Source organism: Budorcas taxicolor, chromosome 13 (genome assembly GCF_023091745.1).
Source record: "Budorcas taxicolor isolate Tak-1 chromosome 13, Takin1.1, whole genome shotgun sequence".
NCBI lineage: Eukaryota > Metazoa > Chordata > Mammalia > Artiodactyla > Bovidae > Budorcas > Budorcas taxicolor.
In genome coordinates, this window is record NC_068922.1 from 23,424,215 (window position 1) to 23,443,359 (window position 19,145).

The 19,145-nt window shown below is 41.2% G+C and overlaps 1 protein-coding gene across 1 annotated transcript in view; it reads right to left on the bottom strand.

Annotated features, from left to right (window-relative positions):
* The window catches only part of PIP4K2A (phosphatidylinositol-5-phosphate 4-kinase type 2 alpha), a 182,072-nt gene that overhangs the window by 24,723 nt on the left and 138,204 nt on the right, over positions 1 to 19,145 (bottom strand). The window contains exons 5-6 of the mRNA XM_052650478.1: positions 14,894 to 15,040; positions 10,062 to 10,100 (exon numbers count right to left, since the gene is read on the bottom strand). Coding sequence (XP_052506438.1) covers positions 10,062 to 10,100; positions 14,894 to 15,040 — 186 coding nt within the window. The remainder of the gene's footprint in view (positions 1 to 10,061; positions 10,101 to 14,893; positions 15,041 to 19,145) is intronic.

Genomic DNA, 19,145 nt, shown 5'->3' on the forward strand with positions numbered 1-19,145 from the left:
TTGAAATGACAGTTTGAAAACTTGTCATCAACAAGTGAAAAGTATGGGAAGTTAAAACAACTACAGTGACGCAAATGAAAGAAAAATTAGGGATCCAGATTACTAATTAAGCCACGTCAGTGGAGATTCTCCATGAAAATTGTTCTTTGCAATTTTGCAGAAAATGATTATACGACTGCAATGAAAATATTCTTGCAAACCATCTGATTTCGTTTATAAAAGGCTAGAATGTAGAAAATATTTTCAGCCTTTTCCAATTATTTCTGACCAGAGATAAGTGATTATTTTGATAATTTATGGTTTTATTTATAAAGACAAGAGCATGCTGTTCAGAAGAGTCAAAAATATTTACTGATCATGGAAAGAAAACCTGAAAATTGACAGAAAAAAGAAAGCAAGGTAATTTTTTCGAGTTTAAAAATCCAAAGTTTTTAAGACTTCAGCTCCATTGATTCATTTCATTTATCTTTATGTATTACAGTTTAGTAAATATTACTTTGGTTGTTGCTAGCTTTTATAAACAAACTGCCTTATCAGAGAGGCATGATGTTCTCTTGTCAAAGCACACAGAGTCTCCATCAATTACCAGTTTTAATTACTTTCACATCCCATGTCTTTAAGCCTTTCCCAGTGAGCACCTATAAGCTAGAAGTGGTGGGGGAGTGGTGGATGGCATTTTGAAGCTGCTGCTCCTGGAGGGAAGAGCTATCAGGAACCCCAAGCCCAGAAAAGAGCAGAAAGCATTGACGTCTTCCTTGGGGCTGTTGTATAAACAGTCTTAATGTTTATATAGTGTAAGATACAGTAATAGAGACTATATTTACAGAAGTAACTATACATCTCAAATGGAGGAAATATGAATTGGTTGTTTTTGCCGACATGAAGTCATTTCATTACTTTTTAAACTTTTAAATCAAGACTCAATGAATTGTCATAGCACCACACTGTTTTGTGTTACATGATTTTGTCAGTGAAATGTGGTGGAATGTTTCCTTGTTCATCTTCATGGGATTAATATGAATTTTTGATAATAAATCCCTTCTTTTTTTATTTTAAAGGAAGTCCTAAACATTTAGAAGGTTAGAAATGTGCACTGTAGACTGGAAACTTGGCTTTGTCATGTCAGAACTGTGGGACAGGTTAGAGCTTGTCTGTCAAGTAACTTCATTTACACAAAGGAAGTAGCAATAGCCCCCATCTCAAAGGTAGTGGTCAGGATGACATGGCCACATTTGTGTAAAATTGAAAACAGGTCTGGCATATAGTATATGCTCAACAAACATTGGTTACTATTACATACCTTTCTAAATCCCAGTATATTGAGATTAATAGAAAAAAATACACCCCTCCCGATCCCCCCGCCCAGGTAAGGTTTTGCCTCTGCCAACAGCTGTGTGATGCAGTGTGAGAAGAGAGGCTCCCGAGTCTCGGATCTGTCACACGTGAGGTGAGGGAAACGGACTGTGACTCTCAAGGTCCCTCTTGTCTCTGACGTCCACCTCCCGGGAGATGTTTTGAGGAATAGTTTGCATACATTCAATGTATGATAAGAAGCATCCTCAGAAAACTGGGTTTCTGTTAAACACATTCTGTAATTTCCTGTCTTGTCACAGAAACCTATACCAATAAAAGGCTGAACGTTTCTGGTGAGGCAGGGAGTGGGGCTGTGGTGAGTGCCGGGGTGCCTGGGAAGCGTGTGGTCCTAGAGGCAGAGATGGGGAGGGGCAGACAGATGACGATGAACGGCCATGTCAAACACTGTGGCTTTCCTTCACATGCGTTCTTGCTTTAGGATTTGGGATTCTGAGGCAATCACCCCATTGGCTGTAACTGTCTTTCTTGGCACTGGTTATTGTCAGAGCAGACCAAGCAAGCCCTTGGAGCTAGAACCTGAAGAGATCAAAATTGGGGCGGTGGTGCAGAGACCGCTGGCTGTAGTCACAAGAGACTTCAGAACAAAGCAGAGCAGTCCCTGTGGTGTAGCTCATGGCATCCTATCCATAGCTTACTTGGGGGCCAGCTTTTGATGAGGCTGAGAAAGCCTTCTTTCAATGCTATTGTGTGGTCCTTTAAACAGCCCAGGTTATTTTCTCCTAGGAGAAGATCCTAGTAATAGTGAGTCTCTGAGTTTCTCATGGACTAAAACTTAAAACACCCACTTGAGTCTTCGGCACCTGGAAGAAACGTTTATATAGCAACATGGAAGCCAACAGTCCGTCATTTCTGCTGTTTTGGGTTAAAGCTGGTGCCTTCAGGGTGATTTACACAGAGGTTAGAAGTGTGAAAATATAGTCACCGGTGCACAATAAAAATATAAACTGTCAAAGGAGCCACCGTTTCCTTTCTCTGCCTCACTTCTTTATTTTTATTTATTAAAAAAAACTTCAGTGGAGTACAGTTGGTTTACAATGTTGTGTTGGTTTCAGGACTATGGCACAGTGATTCAGTTATAAACATATTGATCCTTTTTCAGATTCTTTCCCCACATAGAATATTGAGTAGTTCTCTGTGCTATATTGTAGGTCCTTGTTATTAACAGTTATCTATTTTATATACTGTAGTATGTGTATGTTAATTCCAAACTTCTAATAAATCCCTCCCCACATTTCCCCTTTGGTAACTGTTAAGTTTGCTTCTGAAATCTATAAGCCTGTTTCTGTTTTGTAAATAAGTTCATTTATATCACTTAAAAATATTAGATTCCACATGAGTGATAACATATGGTATTTGTTTTTCTTTCTGACTCACTTCACTTACCATAATCTCTAGGTCCATCCACATTGCTGTAAATGGCATTATTTTGGCCTTTTTTATGGCTGAGTAACATTCCACTGTATATGTGTACCACATCTGCTTTATCCATTCATCTGTGGATGGACATTTAGGTTGATTTTATCTTCGTTATTGTAACTAGCACTACAATGAACACTGGGGTGCATGTATTTTTTCTAATTATGGTTTTCTCTGAATATATGCCCAGGAATGGGATTGCTGGATCATATGGTAGTTCTGTTTTTAGTTTTTTAAGGAACCTGCATAAAGTCCCTTGTTCATAGTGGTTAAACCAATTTACATTCACAGCAACAGTGCAGGGAATCCTCCTGAGGATCCTCCTGAGGGAATCCTCCTCTACATACCCTCTTCAGCATTGACTGTTTATAGACTTTTTGATGATGGCCATTCTGACTGGTGTGAGGTAATGTTTCATTGTAGTTTTGATTTGCATTTCTCTGATAATTAGTAATGTTGAGCATCTCATCATGTTCTTTTTGGTCATCTGTGTATATCTTCTTCGGAGAAATGTCTATTTATATCTTCTGCCCATTTTATGATTTTTTTTTTCTTTTTAATAGAGTTGCATGAGCTGTTTGTATACACTGGCAATTAATCCTTGTCAGCTGCTTTGTTTGCAAGTATTTCCTCCCATTCTGAGGGTTGTCTTTTTGTTTTGTTTATGATTTCCTTTACTGTGCAAAAGCTTTCAAGTTTAATTAGGTCCCATTTTCATTTTTGTTATTATTATCATTACTCTAGGAGGTGGATCAAAAAAGATATTGCTACAATTTATGTCAGAGTGTTCTACCTATGTTTTCCTGGAAGAGTTCCAATCCAAGAATATGGTATACCTGTTTGTATCATCTTATGTTTCTTTCATCAGTCTTATAGTTTTCAAATTACAGGTCTTTTGCCTCCTTAGGTAGGCTTACTCCTGGGTGTTTTATTCTTTTTCATGTTATGGTAACTGGATTGCTTCCTTAAATTCCTTAAATTCTGTTCTTTTGTTGACAGTATATAGGATTGCGAGAGATTTCTGTTATTACTTTTGTATCCTGCAACTTGACTGAATTCACTGATGAGCTCTAGTAGTTTTCTGTTAGCATCCTTAGGATTTTCTGTAATATGTCATCTGCAAACAGTGACAGTTTTATTTCCAATTTGGATTACTTTTAATATTTTTTTTCTTCTGATTGCTATGGCTAGGACTTCCAAAACTATGTTGAATAACAGTGGCAATAGTGGACACCCTTGTCTTGTTCTTGATCTTAGAGGGAATGCTTTCAGCTTTTCACTGTTGAGAACAGTATTAGCTGAGAGTTTGTCATCAGTTCAGCTGCTTGGTCATGTCCGACTCTTTGCGACCCCATGGACTGCAGCATGCTGGGCTGTCCATCACCGACTCCCAGAGCTTGCTCAAACTCATGTCCATCCAGTTGGTGATGCCATCCAACCATCTCATCCTCGGTCATCCCCTTCTCCTCCTGCTTTCGATCTTTCCCAGCATCAGGGTCTTTTCAAATGAGTCAGTTCTTCACATCAGGTGACCAAAGTATTGGAGTTTCAGCTTCAGCAGCAGTCCTTCCAAAGAATATTCAGGACTGATTCCCTTTAGGATGGACTGGTTGGATCTCTGCTGTCCAAGGGACTCTCAAGAGTCTTCTCCAACACCACAGTTTAAAAGCATCAATTCTTTGGTGCTTAGCTTTCTTTATGGTCCAACTCTCACATCCGTACATGACTACTGGAAAAACCATAGCTTTGATTCTACAGACATCTGTCAGTGAAGTGATGTCTTTGCTTTTTAATATGCTGCCTAGGTCGGCCATAGCTTTTCTTTCAAGGAGCAAGCACCTTTTAATTTCATGAGTGCAGTCACCATCTGCAGTGATTTTGGAGCTCAAGAAAATAAAGTCTGTCAGTGTTTTCATTATTTCCCCATCTATTTGCCATGAAGTGATGGGACCAGATGCCATGATCTCAGTTTTTTGAATGTTGAGTTTTAAGTCAGCTTTTTCACTCTCCTCTTTCACGTTCATCAAGAGGCTCTTTAGTTCTTCACTTTCTGCCATAAGGGTGGTATCATCTGCATATCTGGGATTATTGGTATTTCTTCCTACAGTCCTGATTGCAGCTTTTGCATCATCCAGTCTGGCATTTTACATGATATACTCTGCATATAAGTTAAATAAGCAGGGGGACAATATACAGCCTTGACGTACTCCTTTCCCAATTTGGAACCAGTCCGTTGTTCCATGTCTGGTTCTAATGGTTGCTTCTTGATGTGCATACAGATTTCTCAGGAGGCAGGTCAGGTGGTCTGGTATTCCCATCTCTTTAATAATTTTCCACCGTTTGTTGTGATCCACACAGTCAAAGGCTTTGGCATAGTCAATAAAGCAGAGATAGATGTTTTTCTGGAACTCTCTTGCTTTTTCTATGATCCAACGGATGTCGGCAATTTGATCTCTGGTTCCTCTGCCTTTTCTAAAACCAGCTTGAACATCTGGAATTTCATGGTTCACATACTGCTGAAGCCTGGCTTGGAGAATTTTGAGCATTACTTTACTAGCGTGTGAGATGCGTGCAATTGTGCAGTAGTTTGAGCATTCTTTGGCATTGCCTTTCTTTGGGACTGGAATGAAAACTGACCTTTTCCAGTCCTGTGGCCACTGCTGAGTTTTCCAAATTTGCTGGCATATTGAATGCAGCACTTTCACAGCATCATCTTTCAGGATTTGAAACAGCTCAGCTGGAATTCCATCACCTCCACTAGCTTGTTTGTAGTGATGCTTCCTAAGGCCCACTTGACTTCACAATTCAGGATATCTGGGTCTAAGTGAGTGATCACACCATCATGGTTATCTGGGTCATTAAGATCTTTTTTGTACAGTTCTCTGTATTCTTGCCACCTTGTCTTAATATATTCTACTTCTGTTAGGTCCATACCATTTCTGTCCTTTATTGTGTCCATCTTTGCATGAAATGTTCCCTTGATGTACTAATTATCTTGAAGAAATTAGAATTTGTCATATATGGCCTTTATTATGTTAATTTCCCTCAATGCCCATTTTTAAATCATAAATGGCTGCTGAATTTTGTCAACAGCTTTTTCTACATCTATTGAGATGATCATATGGTTTTATTCTTCAGTCTCTTAATGTGGTGTATCACACTGATTGATTTGTAGATATTGAAGAATCCTTTCATCCTTGGGACAAATCCCACTTGATCATGGTGTATGATCCTTTTAATGTACGGTTAGATTTGGTTTGCTAGTATTCTGTTGAGTATTTCTGCATCTATGTTCATCAGTGATACTGGCCTGTAATTTTCTTTTTTTTTGTGGCATATTTGGTTTTGGTATCAGAGTGATGGCCTCAGAGAATAGACTTGGAGTGTTCTTTCTTCTGGAATTTTCTGGAAGAGTTTTAGAAACATAAGTGTTAACTCTTCTCTATATGTATGTGAAGCTATTTGGCTCTGGATTTTAGTTTGTTGGAAGTTTTAAAATCTGTTTCAATTTCTGTACTTGTGACTGGTCTGCTCATATTTTCTATTTTTCCCTGGCTCAGTCTTGAAAGTTGTACCTTTCTAAGAATTTGTCCATTACCTTTAGGCTGTCCATGTTATTGGCATATAAGTTGTCTATGAGTCTTTGTATTTCTTATGATTCTTTGTATTTCTCTGGTATCAGTTGTAACTTCTGCTTATTCAGTTTTAGTTTTATTGATTTGAGCCCTTTCCCCTTCTCTTCTTAAAGTTTATCAATTTTGTTTATCTTTTCCAAGAACCAGCTTTTAGTTTCACTGATCTTTTCTATTGTTATTTCTGCTCTGATCTTTATGATTTCTTTCCTTCTACTAACTTTGGGTTTTATTTGTTCCTTTCCCTCATTGTTTTAGGTAAGAGGTTGGGTTGTTTGAGATTTGGATGGATTTGTTTTTGCAGGTCTTTTTTCTTCCCTTCCCCTTTTGTTTCCTGAGGCAAGACTGAATTACTATAAACTTCCCTGTTAGAACTGCTTTCATCCTGTAGGCTTTGGGTGATGTTGTGATTTGGGTGATTGTGGTGTTTTTGTTGTCATTTATCTAGAGGTATTTTTTTATTTCCTCTTTGATTTCTTCAGTGATCCACTGGTTGTTTAGTAATATATCGTTTAGCTTCCATGTGTTCATATTTTTTTTTTTTAACAGTTATTTGCCTGTGTTTGATTTCTTGTCTCATAACATTGTGATCGGAGAAGATACCTGATTTCAATTTTTTTAGCTTTACCAAGGCTTGACTTGTGGCTCAAGAGGTGATCTATCCTGGAGAATATTCCACGTATACTTGAAAAGTGTATTCTGCTGCTTTCAGATGGCATGTCCTATAAATATCAATTAAGTCTAATGTGTTATTTAAGGCCTGTGTTTCCTTATTGATTTTCTGTCTGGATGATCTGTCTGTCCATTGATGAGAATAGGGTGTTAAAGTCCTCTAGTATTATTGTGTTCCTGTCAGTTTCCTCTTATATGGCTATTATGTATACTGAGGTGCTCTTATGTTGGGTACACATGTATTTACAATTGTTATATCTTCTTGGATTGATCCCTTGATCATTATGTAGCGTCTTTCCTTGTCTCTTGTGATGATAGCCTTTATTTTAAAGTCTATTTTATGTGATATGCGTATTACTATTTTACCTTTCTTTCTGATTTCCATTTGCATGAAATACCTTTGTCCATTCTCACTTCCAGTCTCTGTGTGTTCCTAGATCTGAAGTGCATCTCTTATAGACAGAATATATATGGATATTGTTTTTGGATCCATTCAGCCAGTCTATGTCCTTTGGTGGAAGCATTTAATCCATTTACATTTAAGGTAATTTTACTATTTTTAATTTTTGGCTGCACCCTAAAGTGTGTGGACCTTAGTTCCCCAACTGGGGATCAAACCCATGTCCCCTGCCTTGGAAGGTGGAGTCTTAACCGCTGGATTGCTGGGGAAGTCCCTAAGGTAATATGTATGTTCTTATTTTCAATTTGTTAATAGTTCTGGATTTGTTTTTGCAGGTCTTTTTTCTTCCCTTCCCCTTTTGTTCACTTCTCTTATGATTTGATATCTATCTTTAGTGTTGTGTTTGGATTGCTTTTTCTTTTTTTGTGTATCTAGAGTTTTGGTTTGCAGTCTCCATGAGGTTTTGATATAGCAGTCTATATATAAATACAAGATTGTTTTAACTTGCTTGTCCCTTAATTCCTAGTGTGTGTCCAATACCCTGCACTGTACTCCTCTCTTCCATAGTTGCTGATTTGGACGTCATGTTTGTGTGGGGGTGATTTCCTACCTTTACCATATGTTTGCCTTTACTAGTGAGGTTTCCCATTCATAGTTTTCTTTTCTAGTTGCCTTTTCTTTGCTGCCTAGAGATTCCTTTAAGATTTGCTGTAAAGCTCATTTGGTGGTGCTGAATTCTCTTCGTTTTTGCTTGTCTGTGAAGTTTCTGATTTCTCTATCAAATCTGAATGAGAACATTGCTGGATCCCTTCTGGTCTGCAGTTTCTGCTGAAAAATCAGCTGATAACCTTATGGGGGTTCCCTTAGGTGTTAATTGTTGCTTTTCCCTTGATGCTTTTAATATTTTCTCTTTGTAATTTCTGTCGGTTTGGTTACTGTGTGTCTTGGCACGTTCCTCCTTGGGTTTATCTTGTCCAGGACTCCCTGTACTTCCTGGGCTTGAGTGAGTGTCTCCTTTCTCATGTTAGGCTAGTCCTGCATGACCTCATCAATGCTGCCCTGCCTCTGGTCATCCTTCCCAGGAGGCTGCCAAGCCCCCTTTCCCAGCTGAAGCCCTCTCTGCAGCCTCTCATGCCAACTGGACGTCTGTTCTGATGCTGAGATGACAATTCCAACTACTCCATCTGCTCCCTTTTCCCACCCATGCCACTGTCCAAACCAGAAACCTGGGAGTCGCCTTAACCCCGCCCTCCCTCCACATACACTCTCTGGCACCGTTCACCTCCCTCGTTCACTCTCTGAGGTCTGTGGATTCTTCTTCCTAAGTCTCTATCTTCTCCCACCCCAGGTCAGGCCACCATCTATTCTGGGTTATTTCAGCAGCCTCTCCAGATGGTCCTGCAAGGTTGCCTCACCTCATCCTCCAGCGAGAGCACCAAGTGCTGCCCATCTGTGTACCCTTGCTCATACTGCTCTCTTGCCTCTTCCTCTAGGTAACTCCTACCCATCCTTCAGGTTTCCAATCAGCTCTTCCCAGAAGACCACCAAGCCAGATTTAGGTCTCCTTGCTACGTGTTTCCTATCAAAGCATTTATCACTTCATACGGTCAGTTCCTATTTAATGTGTGTGTCGCTTGGTTGGGCATGTCTGTGTGGTTCATTATTTTAGTCCCTGAAGCTAGGACAGTAGATGTTAGAAGCTAGAACATAGATGTTCACAAACTTCTGGAAGAATAAGCAAAAGATTTTTAAATCTATAAATTCAAACCCAAACCCAAAGCCTGAAAGAATTTAATTTAGAAACAAAAACCTTGAGCCCAGCCTCTAAAAGGTTTGGTCAAGAAAAGGCACCTCAGCATGAGGAATAGCTGAGGCTAGACCGTTCATGTACACACACCCCGATTTCAGGCTGCTTAGGTTTATGCACAGAAAGCCGCTTCCCAAATTCTTAAGCTGATTCCCGTTGAATCTGTCTAGAGTCCTGCACAATCAACAAAATGTGGTTCAAGTATTACCTAAAGTCCAGTGTCTCAGAGAAAGGTAAGGCGTCTCCTCGTCTGTCCCTAAGTCGTTATACACAAAAAATGTTCTAATGGGTCTTAACATTTTACAGTTCGAAAGGAGTTTGAAGCTCATTAAGCCAACATTTTACAGGTGAATATGAAGCTCAACACCGTCATTTTATAGGTGAGAAAACTGGGGCTCAGGGAGGCAAGGAAACTGACTCAGGGTCACACCTGGCCTGTCAGTCATAAAGTGGGGTTACGACCCAGGTGCTGAGCTGTACCTGTTTGGATCACGATGATGGCTGTGTTTTCAAGGTCATGCTGTGGGAAATGTTTCACCCACACTTCAAACTAATAACTACTTCATTGTTCAACGGGGCAGCTAACCTGAGGGAGAGAACTGGAGGAGAGTGTTCCTCAGATCGACGAAGAGCTTCCCACCATAGCTGAGGGGAAACAAGAACCAGGAGGAGGAGGAGAAGACAGAACTGAGGAGAACACAGAACTAACAGGTGCTGGGCCCCATGCCGAGGACCGAGGTGAGAGACACCAGGCACTTACCTTTTCTTTGTCACTTGCTTCCCTGGCCACTGTGGAGCCCTAAAACAGAGACAATGAGAGTAAGAACACGTGAGGCATCGGCTTCACGTGAAGCCTGCAAACACCCCAGGGCAGAGCTCCGAAACAGCTGAGCAGGGACTGTGCTCCGCCCCCTCCCTGAGCAAGCATGCACTGCGCCCTCTGTGGGGGTTTCTGTCTCCAGCCCTTTCCTTCTTGGTATCACCTGTGCCGTCCTTCCCCTGGTTCCTGTCCTCCTGGAAATCAAAAAACCCGACAGTCATGTGAGCGATGCCTTTTGAAACTCAGGGTCAGACCATACTCTCTTCCGTACATCACCAGAAATGGTTGGTTGGAGGCTCTTCAAAGTACAGTGGGCCATCACTTGGCTGCAGTGACCACTGGGCACCGACGGCCTATCTCCCACACTGCGTCCTGTAGGTGGGGACCCTGGCCCCTGACAGCCCATCTCACTGGCTCTGGGTTCCTGATGACCTTACTTCCTCACTCACCCTAAGAGCCAGTGGGGACCTTCTGGCCCCTTTCACGTTGGAGGTCGCTTCACACACACACCTACTCGCACCCCTTCTGTGCCTCTAGGGTGAGCACAAAAGGTACAAGTGGAAGAAAACACAGCTTTGGTCGTAGCAGTTCCTACTCTGCTGCACTGGTTTTCAAATAATGCCCTTGGTTCTGTGTTGTCCAACACGACCAAGTCTGTCTGAGATGCTGATGGAGCGGTAGGGCTTTAGGGTGGACTTCAAGAATGGAGACTGTCCTCTGTCTGTGAAAGATCTTAATGCAAAAGAAAGATTAGGAAATGAGTGGCCAGTAAGTCCCTAACTTTGATAATATGAAACAACAATGAGCATCCCTCCTCTGTGTTCCTTGGTGGCCATCACAGTGTCTCACGCAGCGGCGCCCACGTTTGCTGGGTAAACGGCTGGGGAAGGATCACAGCCCAGCACCAGACACCCAAACTACGACCAGAGGTCAGTGGCGCAAACTGCCTACTTGTCTGTTAAATACACGTTTACTGGCCTGGAATACTTGCATTAGCCAGTCATTAAGAGAATGTGTATGTGACTCGGGAAATGTTAAAGTAGCTTCTAGCTTGGCCACGCTTAACATTTTTACTCTATGACCATCTTGCCTTCAAGCAGCTCAGGCATTAGTTAGGGTGTGTGTCACCTGTCGTTCACAGATGGAGACACTCCTCATATGGGGCAAAGGGCCCAGGACTGAGCCAGGGGCTCCCTGGTGCCAGTTCATCATCATCCCCACGCTCAGTGTCTCCAGGTCTGGTGGATCTAAAAGACCCTGCTGGGCCAGCCCAGGACGATGCTCAAAGCTTCTGGGGACACGCTGGAGAAGCACAAAGCTGACCCAGCAAGTGAGGATGAACCCTGGGAGTTGTCCGTGAAGGAGAGCCCTCTGGCCAGCCAAGCCCAGCATCTGTCACTTGCAATGGTTTGTTTTCCTTCCTTTATAGGGTCTTGATTTCAGGCCACGATATCTTCCTTTACACACTGACTGCTAATAAAGAATGTTCCTTTATTTTAAAAGAAGAGAGGGGTGAATACTCGAGTATTAAATACTTATAATACCTGGCTGCTGCATTTGTAATACTTGAGCAGTTCTTATGCTAATGGGCAAAGGGAGGAAATTATTTTTGTATCTTTAACCAAGTTTTTAGTCTCTGTGTATTTTTCCCCTCCTTGCAATATAATTTACTCTGCTTCTGATTCTCAGTGATGTTTCATCTCTATGTAAATGCAGATCATTAGCCTGGAAAAACTCATCCAGATTTAAATTCATTCAGAATTAAAAAAAAACAAAATTAGAGAAGTCAGTCAAAGCCACGAGTTTGAGCCATGAAATGATGCCAGGTGCCCAGGTTCCCTCACCACTCACGATGGCAAGTACTGGTGAGAACAGTTTATTCTATAAGCTAAAAAGGGAGATGAAATCAGGACATCCAACGTTAAATTAAAACCATAATATCCAATCTGCAATTTACATCAAGATATGCTTACTAGATGTCTGCTTGAATGAGGCACTATTTGAAGTCCTTCAGGGGGATAAAGTGGGACCAAAAACAGTTGTCTTTAAGAAACTTACTAGTAGAATGGATGAGAACAAAAATTCACCCACCTCTTCTTGTATGCATTATGCTGGACGTGACACAAACATATCACATTAATCCTCAACCCATCAAGGGAGGCAAAACCATCTCTGTTCTACAGATGAAGGAACTGTGGCTCCTACAGGCTCAGCATCTCGTACACAGCTAACGCGTAGTAAGACTGGGACATGGGGCTCCTGACGTGGGAGAGTCAGACCGATAGACCTCTAGTACTCAACAGGACGAGCTATTAACACTTCAAAGGGCCTTGTGAGAGAGATGGTTCCAAAGAGCCCTGCAGGGTTGCTGGGATTTCCAGGGAACAAAACAGCTATGACTTGGAGGTAAGAGCAGACTCCAGAAGTAAGAGATAAGCCTGGAACATCTCCCCTCCCTTAGACCAACATTTCGCAAAGCATAGTTCAGCACCCAGGGGTGCTGCAAAGTCTAAAGTATCTTTATAATAATGCAGAGACAGTCTCTGCCTTGACATTTACATGGATACTGCAAAAACAATGCTGGGGAAAACTGCTGGCAGCTTAGCACACATCCAGCAGTGGCACCGAATGGTATTAGTAGAGTCTGTCATACGACATATCCTTGAGGAAGCAATGGCATCTGTTTTGTTAAATCTTGACCCTGGATGATGTGCCTTCTCAATATTCTGTGTAGGCAGTATGCCCAAAGGTCTTTTGTTGATAAAGCAGGTACGTTTAAGGACAGTTATCTTGGTGATGGTTTTGAGTTATGAGCTGAACTAGCTACTTTGTTCCAGAAATTGTTTACATGAAAGGACAACTGAAACCTGTTTATTCCATTCTGGGCATCTGACAGGCACTTGTTCAAACAGGAGTGAAGCTGCTGGCTCAGCTTTGTGCTGTCATTTCACAGGAAACCCACTGATAAAATTTAAGCTTTCAAGTGAAAATGAAAACTTTAAAAAACTTGTATCCACCACCCTGAGCGTGACAGCTTCTCAATATATAAAGGCATTTCTAATGAGGCAGGTGGTGATATTAATGTGGCTTCTTGATACTGTCTAATGAAACGTGTGAGTATTTGGAAGAGCTCATAACTCGGTAAACCCATTGTTCAAAATGACAAAAGCATGATGTACTCAGATCAATGCGTGCAAACAGACTGATGGGTTTTAAAAAGTTCACTGATGTGATTTCAGATTCTACACTGTAACTCAGCTTTGAGAAATTACCACTTGTCAGGTCTAGTGAAGTCACTCAGTCGTGTCCAACTCTTTGAGACCCCATGGACTGCAGTCTACCACACTCCTCCGTCCATGGGATTTTCCAGGCAAGGGTACTGGAGTGGGTTGCCACTTCCTTCTCCAATCAGGTCTAGGTGTGCCATCAAAGAAAAACACTCACAAATTTCTGAAAAAGCTATTTAAAAATACCTCCCTTTTTCCAACTACATATTTGTGTAAGGTCTGATTTTTTTCATACACATCAAGTAACATGACCGCAGATGGACAGCAGCAGCAGCAGGCAGGACATTTCAGCTCTCTCACCAAGCAGATATCACAGAGATTTGCAAAGACGTAAAACAATGCCACCTGTTCCACTAAACATTTTGATTTGAAAGACACTTTTCATAAAGATATGCTAACATTAATAGTTTCACTATTTGAAAAAAACTAAGTTAAAAAGTTTTCTCATTTCTAACACTGTAAGTATTAGTATTAACCTACATATGCAGCTTTTGGGGGTCCTCTTTTAAGAGCGTGAAGGAGTCTGAGATCAAAAAATTTGAGACTGATGAAGACCAGAGGTTGGCAGACTTTTTCTGGAAAGGGTCAGAGGGTAAGTGTTTTGCGCTTTGCGGTCCAAAATGGTCTCTATGGTAACTACTCAACCCTGCTATTATAGTGCAACCACACATGATAGAGAAACCACAGGCATAGTGGGACTCCAGAAAAGCTATTTACAAAAATGGCCAAATTGAACTTGCCATGCGGGCAGGTTGTAGTAGGCCAGCCTCTGACCTGGACATTTGTCTACATCAGTGACCTCAGAAGTCAGAGCCCCCCACTCCACAGTCAGAATCTCCAGTGGGCTACCTCCCACTCCAAATCTTTGAAACAGCCTGTCCCTCACCTCCTGATTCCAAACTGCATCCTTTCCCCATCCTTCCTGTCTTTTCTTCTGTCCCTGGCACTGATCAGTTCCTAGCACACCATGTGACTTACTTATCTGTCTTTGCCCACCAGAATGTCAGCTCATTGAAGGCAGATTTGGTCTGTTTTGTTCATCACACTGTTCTAGCACTTAAAAGCAGAGCCTGGCACATAGCTGGTGTTCAATACATACTAGCTGAATAAATTAGATGTGGGATCTCTCATAGGTACAATAAGAAAGAAAGAAAATGAAGTTGTTCAATTGTGTCCAATTCTTTGCAATCCCATCGACTATAGCCTACCAGTTTCCTCCGTCCAGGGGATTTTTCCAGGCAAGAGCACTAGAGTGGATTGCCATTTCCTTCTCCAGGGGATCTTCCCTACTCAGGGATCAAACCCATGTCTCCCACATCACAGGTAGATGCTTTACCGTCTGAGCCACCAGATCCTCACATAACACGAAGTGCACTGCTGGCTGCCTAGTGCTTTCAGCTCTGGGTGACTCTTAAGTGCTCGGCCTGATCAGTTACACGCAACATGGATGAACAAGCTTAATGAACAAAAAAGTAAAAATCTTACCTTTAAGTCGTATTTCCTATATACAGATAAACGGTGGCTGAACACATTTCTTGTAACAATCACATATATTTCAACTCCATCCACATTAAGCCGGTACATGCCCAGGAACTGGGGAAGAAGGGTGATCCCATGACATTCCACTATATACTGCATAGGAAAGAAAGGAAAAAGGGGGGAAAAGATCCAGTCAAAAGCTGTTTGTTCAGATATAAAATACCCCTCTGCCTGTGGTGTTTTACAAAGTGAAAATGATTTATACAATCATTAGTGTCTTACTTATGGAAAATGACCATGTTTACACACCTGGAGACCACGTCTGAGTGCACCATGCAGACAGATAAGAAACTGTATCTCCAGAGATACTTTTTTCTTAACGTTCCCAACTAATTTGTATATAATGCCACGAGGCAAGAGGACAAGTGACTAGTCCTTTCTATAAGTCCTTTAAAGTGAAATCATGACCTGGGGTCTCCATCTTCCTTCCTAGAAGCCTTGATGACAACTTTACGAGGTTCAGGCAGCATCACCTGGCCACTATGATCAATGCCTTTGATAGTGCTAAAGTCGAGATTACAGTGTTAGAAGCTGGGAGAGTCAGGCTCTCGGTTTTCTGTTTCTTATTGAGACTCTAATGTTTAAATTGTTACCAGATAGTCGCCCGGAGCAATAGAAATAAAAAAAAAATGGGAGTTAATTAAACTTACATGCTTTTTGCACAGCCAAGGAAACCATAAACAAAATGAAAACACAACCTATGGAATGGGAGAAAATATTTGCAATATTTGCAAATGATGCGATCAACAAGGGCGTAATTTCTAAAATATACAAATAGCACGTACAACTCAACAAAATAAACCCAATCGAAAAAAACAGAACACATAAGTAGACATTTCTCCAAAGAAAACACAGATGGCCACCGGGCACATGAAAAGATGCTCAGATCACAAATTATTGTATGTATGTATGTGCCCAGTAATTTCCGACTCTGCAACCCCATGGATTGTAGCCCACCAGGCTCCTCTGTCCATGGGATTTCATCCAGGCAAGAATACTGGAGTAGGTTGCCATTTCCTCCTCCAGGGGATCTTCACGACCCAGGAACTGATCCCACGTATTCTTAAGAATCCCACTGATTCTTTACCACTGACTCCCCGCCCGAGGCCCTTCATCCTAAAGTGTAAAGAGCGTTAGAAAACAACCCATAACATCCAATCTGCTGCTGCTAAGTCGCTTCAGTCGTGTCCAACTCTGTGCGACCCCATAGACGGCAGCCCACCAGGCTCCCCTGTCCCTGGGATTCTCCAGGCAAAAACACTGGAGTGGGTTGCCATTTCCTTCTCCAAGGCATGAAAGTAAAAAGTCCAAGTGAAGTCGCTCAGTCGTGTCTGACTCTTAACGACCCCATGGACTGCAGCCCATCAGGTTCTGCCATAAGGGTGTTTCCTTAAAAAATGAAAAACAGTAAAGGGCATAAACTTAAAAAATTTTTACTCACAATGCTGCATAACAAATATGATGTAAACTTTTGAACATTTCTTCTTTTCCTTTGACATGTTATTTCAACCTCTCAAGGCCTTATCATGAAAATCCTTGATCACACTTTTTTGTTAACATAACTGCACTTTATTTTGGGAAAACATTTTAAAGTAAGACTCTGATGCTGAGAAAGACTGAAGGCAGGAGTAGAAGGGGATGACAGAAGATGAGTTAGTTGGGTGGCATGACCGACTCGATGGACGTGAGGTTTGAGCAAGCTTCAGGAGATGGTGAAGGACAGGGAAGCCTGGTGCATTGCAGTCCATGGGGTCTCAAAGCATCGGACATGACTGAGCGACTGAATGACAACAAATCATTTCCACAACTTAAATAACTTCTCCTGAAGTAGAGAGTTTTCTACTTAGATCTCTATGTTTTATGTAATATCAACACTGGTTTCTGTGTGTAACTTACAGCATTTTACCTGTAGTCATTCTCATTAAAGATGTAATATTATTTTTAAAAGACACACAACTAAGTACTTTAAATATATGGAAAAATACAAGGACGAATTTAGAACTCTGACTTCAGAAATAATACATCCAGGTTCAGCTCTGCAAACGGGTCTTTCATAAGTGAAGACCAACTAGAATATAACTGACTTCACAGTTTTTTAAAATTGGTTTTCAGGATAGTACTAATCTGACATCAGCCTAGTTAGATTCACTGCCATTTTTGCTACTAAACATTAATTGTTAGAGAAATGCAAATCAAAAAACTACACTGAGGTGCCACCTCATGCTGGTCAGAATGGCCATCACATTAAAAAACCTACACATAACAAATGGTAGAGAGGCTGTGGAGAAAAGGGAATCCACCTACACTGTTGGTGGGAATGTGAGTTGGTGAAGTTACTGTGGAAAACAGTATGGAAGTTCCTCAGGAAACTAAGAATTAGCACGTGATCCAGCAGTCCCACTACGTATTGTGTGTGTATCCAGACAAAGACAAAACTATGTAATTCATTAAGGCGCACACACCCCTATGTCCACAGCAGCACTGCTCACAGCAGCCAGGGCATGGGAGCCACCCAGGTGTCTCTCAACAGATAAACGGACGAAGATGATGTGGCACGAACATGCAATGGAATATGTACTCAGTCATGGAAAAGAATGAAAGAATGCCACTTGTAGCGACGTGAATGGACCTGGAGACTATCACACTAAGCAAAGTGAGTCAGAAGGAGAAAGACAAATTCCAGATGATATCACTTCTATGTGGAATGTGAAATACAATACACATCAGATACAAAGCAGCAGACCTGTGGTTGCTGAGAGGGGGGATGGACAGAGGAAGGAAAGAATGGTAGTCTGGGGTTACTAAATGCAAACTGTTACATATAAGATGGATAAACAACAAGGTCCTCTGTATAGCACAGGGAACTATATTTGATATTCTGTGACAAACCATAATGGAAAAGAATGTGGAAAAATACATATGGGCTTCCCTGGTGGCTCAGTGGTAAAGACTCCACCTGCCGATCAGGAGACACAGGAGGCTCGGTTTCAAGATTTTACATGTATATATGTATCAGTGAATCACTTTGCTATACATAAAAAGTTAATACACTATAAATTAACTTTCAGTTCAGTTGCTCAGTCATGTCCGACTCTTTGCAACCCCATGAACTGCAGCACGCCAGGCCTCCCTGTCCATCACCAACTCCTGGAGTTCACTTAGACTCGTGTTCGAGTCTGTGATGCCATCCAGCCATCTCATCCTCTGTCGTCCCCTTACTTCAATAAAATTTAAAAAATAATTTACGAGAAAAAGTAATACTTTTTTGGATATGTTAAAATGATTACTTTGTAGATTTACAAGTGACATTGAATAAAAAATTCATGTCAGTGAAAGAAATAAAAAATTGCCCACCAGAGCAGTGCTGTGAAGCTCTACAGACAGATGGACACTCTCTGGCCCCACACTGGATTCATCATTGGACAAGTCAGTCCCGGCACTGACACCAGTTCCAAGAGAGTTGCAAAAACACAACGTATGTCTATCACTCTTCAGTGGCAACACTCTACACGGCCACCAGATGGAGACACTTTTCAAAAGACCATCCTTACAGACTGGGTCCCACTGTACTTTCCAAAGTTAGGTTTTCCTTTCTTTAAAACGAGGGGGAAAGAAGATTTTAAAAAGGTTCTTTATGCCTTTGATGTGTGTGAAATCGCTAGGATAACTTAGCATGAACTGTACTGAACTGTTGTAAAAATTGTACTTACTCTGCCTGTTTACAGACAGATGGCTGGAAGAACAGTCACCATGGTATTGGTGACATTTAAGGTAACTCCTTCATTTAAAAAAAAACAATCCTCAGATTTCTCAGTTGTACAATGCACTTTTATAAAAGTAAGAAAGTAATCAGATTGCTCTGTCACACACTTTAGTGGTAGACACTGCAATAACCAACTCTGACAATAATAAGCCATCTTAAGACTTTTTTTTGAAGCCTTTAATTTTTATCATTAAAGAAAAGAAGTACAGCATCAGTGTAGGAGTTTGATTTTTGCCACCCAAAGTTAGGGAGATTTTAAAGATGCTTCTGCCCTTAAAAAAAAAAAAACACAACCATAATTGAGCTACATATTTCAATACGATGGCTTTTTCTGAGTCAAGTTTCACCCCAACTTGTTCTTAATCTGAAGTCAGATCAGAGGAAACTTTTCTATTTCTCGCCTTTCAAAAAACAATAAACTTGCGTTTTGCTAAT